This window comes from Sinocyclocheilus grahami, unplaced genomic scaffold (assembly GCF_001515645.1).
Source record: "Sinocyclocheilus grahami isolate Dianchi unplaced genomic scaffold, SAMN03320097.WGS_v1.1 scaffold5211.1, whole genome shotgun sequence".
Taxonomy (NCBI): Eukaryota; Metazoa; Chordata; class Actinopteri; order Cypriniformes; family Cyprinidae; genus Sinocyclocheilus; species Sinocyclocheilus grahami.
In genome coordinates, this window is record NW_015509963.1 from 1 (window position 1) to 4,390 (window position 4,390).

Consider the following 4,390-nt stretch of genomic DNA (forward strand, 5'->3'; position numbering starts at 1 on the left):
TTGGCCTCTGTTAAGCTTTTCACTGTTAATTGGTGTTTTATATAAACCAAGCGTATAGTGTAGTATAATTGTCCAGTTAATCTCAGCCAGACGAGCAACACTCCAGTAAATGTTTCCATTTTCTGAAACAAGATTTTTCACCAGACAAATAATTTTCTGCTTACTGTGTGTGTGTGTGTGTGTGTGTGTGATAGGTGGTGGAGAGGGGTCTGCAGCATGTGCTGGTGTTGGAGGATGACGTGAGGTTTGAGCCTCGATTTAAAAGGAGGTTGCAGACCATCATGGAGGACGTTGGAAAAGCTCAGCTGAACTGGGACCTCATGTAAGAACAACACCAGCTGAAAACAAGCACATGATGAGACGTTTTCACCACTCACAAAAGCATAATTGATCTTTCTCTTTCTACATTTCTCTCTTTCTACTTCTCTCTCCATAGATATGTGGGCCGTAAACGGATGCAAGTAGCTCAGCCAGAGGTGTCTGTAGAGGGTGTTGATAATCTGGTGGAGGCTGATTACTCATATTGGACTCTAGGTTATGCCCTTTCACAGCAGGGGGCCAAGAAACTCCTCGCTGCTCAGCCGTTCGGCAAGATGCTCCCTGTGGATGAGTTCCTGCCAGTCATGTTCAACAAACACCCAAAGTGAGTGTGATGCATAGATGGATGCATGAATAGTCCGATGGATGGATGGATGGATGCATGCATGGATAGATCAGTGGATAGATAGATCAATGGCTGGCTGGATGATTAGATTAGATTAGATGGATGCATAGATGAATGGATGGATCAAACAGTGAATAGATAAATTGATGTAAGGATGGATACATTTTTTTCAGAAGCTTTTACACACAGGTACACATTGAGGCTGTACTGTTGAGTGGGACAGACACAATGCTAGATTGTTCAGAGAGGGGAAAAAGTATGGTGTCCCTTCTGGGTCACACAATGACTGCCTTTCTACCCAGTTTCCTCTATTGGGAGGCCTGCAAGAGGCTGCCTTCACTGGCCCTTCTCTCTCTCACCTAACACCCTCAGTTCCCTTCGGTCCTTCTCCTCTGTTGTCTTACATTCTCTGGGTCTCTCTCTCTACTGTGAGGAATTTTGGGAAGGGCCAGTTCTTCCTGTTCCCGGCATTCAAGGGACAAAATTCCCATTGATGGTTCTCTGGGTTTTGGGGGAAGGGCCATTGGTATAAGACAGATGGATTACTGTATAAATATACTCCACTTTCTGTGTGTTTGGGGTGTGTGTGAGAGAGAGAGAGAGAGAGAGTCATTGTGTACCCCAAAGTGTGTGAATTTAGTGTTGTATTAGCGCAAAATTTTTGTAAATAATGCAATGTTTTCATGTCGATTACCTAGCTATACCCATTATAGAATAATTTAATCTTACTAAATATACATTAATGTAAAACATTAGTATTGACGTTATGCAAATTTTAAGATGATATATACTACGTTTTAAAGGTTTAGGGTCAGTAAGATTTTTTAAAAAGAAATGAACACTTTTATTCAGCAAGGATGTATTAAAGTAATGGCTGTTGAAAATTAGCTTTGCCATCACCGTAATTCATTTAATAAAAACTTAAAATACAGTAATTGTGTAATTTTTCTCATGCCTTTGCTTTTTTCCTCTCTCATTCTTGCTCTCTCTCTGTCTCTGTCTCAGTGCGGCATACATGTCTCACTTTGATCCCAGAGATTTGCGTGCTTTCTCTGTTGAGCCGCTGCTGTTGTACCCAACACACTATACGGGTGAGCAAGGTTACTTCAGCGACACAGAGACCTCCACTATTTGGGATGATGAGGCCATCAGCACAGACTGGGACAGACAGTATGCTAAAAAAACTGCTCAGCAGGCACAAATTCGCTCCGTCGCTCAAAACAGCGTCACCGGGGACACACCACTGCCTGCATCCCGAGCCTCGCGAGACGAACTCTGAGTCCTAGACATGTTCTCAAACTACACAACTGAATGACAACACACACTGACTCATAGACAGCTCATTCCTCAAGTCCAGCAGTCCCCTCCTCCTTGGTGACACTTCAGCCAATAGCATGACAGCTGGCTGGGATGCTCGAACACCATTGGCTGGCTGGTTGATTTTGCACAAAGAAACACAAGCTCTTTTTATTTCCACTTTATTTATTTCATCATGTCTTCCAGAGACATTGAGGGACCAAACTGTCCCTGGTGGACACTTCAAAGTGTTAGAAGGAAGAAGACACTGCTGAAGGACTGGACGGAGGAACATAGACATATGGGAGTTAGATTTGGGTTTGCTAGTGGATGAACAGATGACAGACTAATCTTTATTTTAACGTTTTCTTTTATTTTGTAATGTAAAAACAGATATGGTTTATGTACTGAATAAAACACTCCTACAGCCTGTCCACATTTCTACTGTATATTATCAGGAAGGAAATTATATTTTAAGTTGAAATATTTTAATAGCATCACAAAATCACTTTTCAATGTTATTCATGTGTCAAATATATATTAGAACCATAAATTAAGAGCATTGATTACATACTTTTGTGGGGAGGTTGTTCGAATCTGCTCTGTTTTCACATAATTCAGTTGTATTTGATTTAAAACTCTAAAATGCATTAAATTGTCTTAAAAGGAGAACATGTGACCTTTGACACATTCACTGGTCATTAAGTATGTTTTTTATGAATAAGCGCAGCTTTACTCAATCTAGTTCAAAGTGTGTGTGAGACAAAAGGTGTTTCTGTGTTATTGTGAATATCATATTGTCACTAATTCCTTTCAGAATATTCCAAGAGGCTCATGTATCTTAAAAAAGTGTATGATTCTACTGGGCATTATGTCAACTATCATAATTTGGAATGGCTGAATGCAAACGCCATTACTTTTTTCAAACACACTCCTATTTTTCCACTTAACAGGCTGGCTCCTGTTCTCTGACAGTTGATTTCATTACCTTCTTTGATGTCTGAAGATGTCATGGTGCTGGTGGTGGGCTGATTCAATAAAACTGACTGATCAAAAATATAATGTGTCTAATGATGTCTGTGCAAGCCAATACAATAGCCTCAGATTCATTTTGGTGTATCAGCTACCTTTGTGTGCTTGGGTGGTCAACTGTCCTCTTCAGTGCATTTACAACAGCCTCTGGCTGTTTCTGTGCAAAAAACTCTCACTAGATGTGTTTCGAAAACCTGAAAACCATTCGGTGCAAAAGAAAAGTGCATGTGTTGGGTTATGGCTAAAACGGTCAGCTACTGCATTTGGCAACCAAAAACATGGCACACCAAACAATCTAAAAACATTGACCATAAATAAGCTTGCTGTTTCAGAATGTGCTGCCAATTTAATGTTTATGGCCAGTGAGTAAACGAGATGTTTACACAGAGCAGCCTGTGCCAAAAGTCTTCCCCATGTTAGTGTTGGTAGATTAATCCATTAGTTTAATTTACTGAGAAATTTAGTGACATTGTTGTGTCAGAGCAAAAAGACCAGCATGTCCTCCAACGAGTAAAGGTTTCACTTAAACTTCTTGGTAAAAGGTTTTATTAATTTTACTGGAGAGATTGACTATGAATTTCCTAAGTTCATATGAGACGTGAGCTACGTTCAGTCATAGCATGACACAAATATATAGTACAGTAGAATTATTAGCATATTATTTCGATGGTGCAAATTCAAATGTAAATGCTCAACGCAGTCTGTTTCCTAAATGTAGTGGTTCTTCCTCCGTGTTGTAATATTAGGAGACCCTGCCATCTGCTGGAGTATAGTGATGTTGCATTTCTTCCGTGAGAAGAAGTTCAAAGGTATGATGACTGATGAGTAATGAAGACCCAAATCATTAATCTTATCTCCGGCCATACTGGAATGTGTAATGTTTTCTGGGCTTTAGAGACATTTAAAGCAGTATTGAGGTGGGACAACAACACGTTTTTTTAAACTTCACACACATACACAAACCAAAAATGCTGGTTCATGCTCATTTGTACTGTGAAATGTATACAGGATTTAGTGTCTCTGTTTCTTGTTCTAACTTGATGGAAATAGCCTTTTAAGTTTTTAAATGTTAGTAATGTCTTGAAAAACAGACAGTTTATTTAGGTTTTATATCTTAGGCACATTCACAAACAATTTCCCATTATACACCCATGGCTGTCTCTGAGACAAATGTTTTTACTATGAGAGGAATGAAGGAAATACTTTATTTTGTGTGTGTGTGTGTGTGTGTGTGTGTGTGTGTATTTGTTATCATTATTTGCCATCAAGACAACATGATTCAGACTTCAAACACAAGGCCTAAATACAGATAACCTTTTCACAAGTTTGTTTTGAACCTGTCTTATAATTGTAAAACTATATATATATACAGTGGGGAAAAAAAGTATTTAGTCAGCC

At 39.3% G+C, this 4,390-nt stretch overlaps 1 protein-coding gene and 1 pseudogene across 1 annotated transcript; one reads left to right on the forward strand and one right to left on the reverse strand.

The window, feature by feature from the left end:
- Positions 1-201: 201 nt before the first annotated feature.
- LOC107577133 (procollagen galactosyltransferase 2-like) lies at positions 202-3,001 on the forward strand. The gene is made up of 3 exons (XM_016263244.1): positions 202-322; positions 437-643; positions 1,670-3,001. The coding sequence occupies exons 1-3, from the start codon at positions 282-284 to the stop codon at positions 1,941-1,943; spliced, it is 522 nt and encodes a 173-aa protein (XP_016118730.1). The 5' UTR covers positions 202-281; the 3' UTR covers positions 1,944-3,001.
- LOC107577132 (macrophage-expressed gene 1 protein-like) overlaps positions 2,212-4,390 on the reverse strand; it is a 6,574-nt pseudogene continuing 4,395 nt past the window's right edge.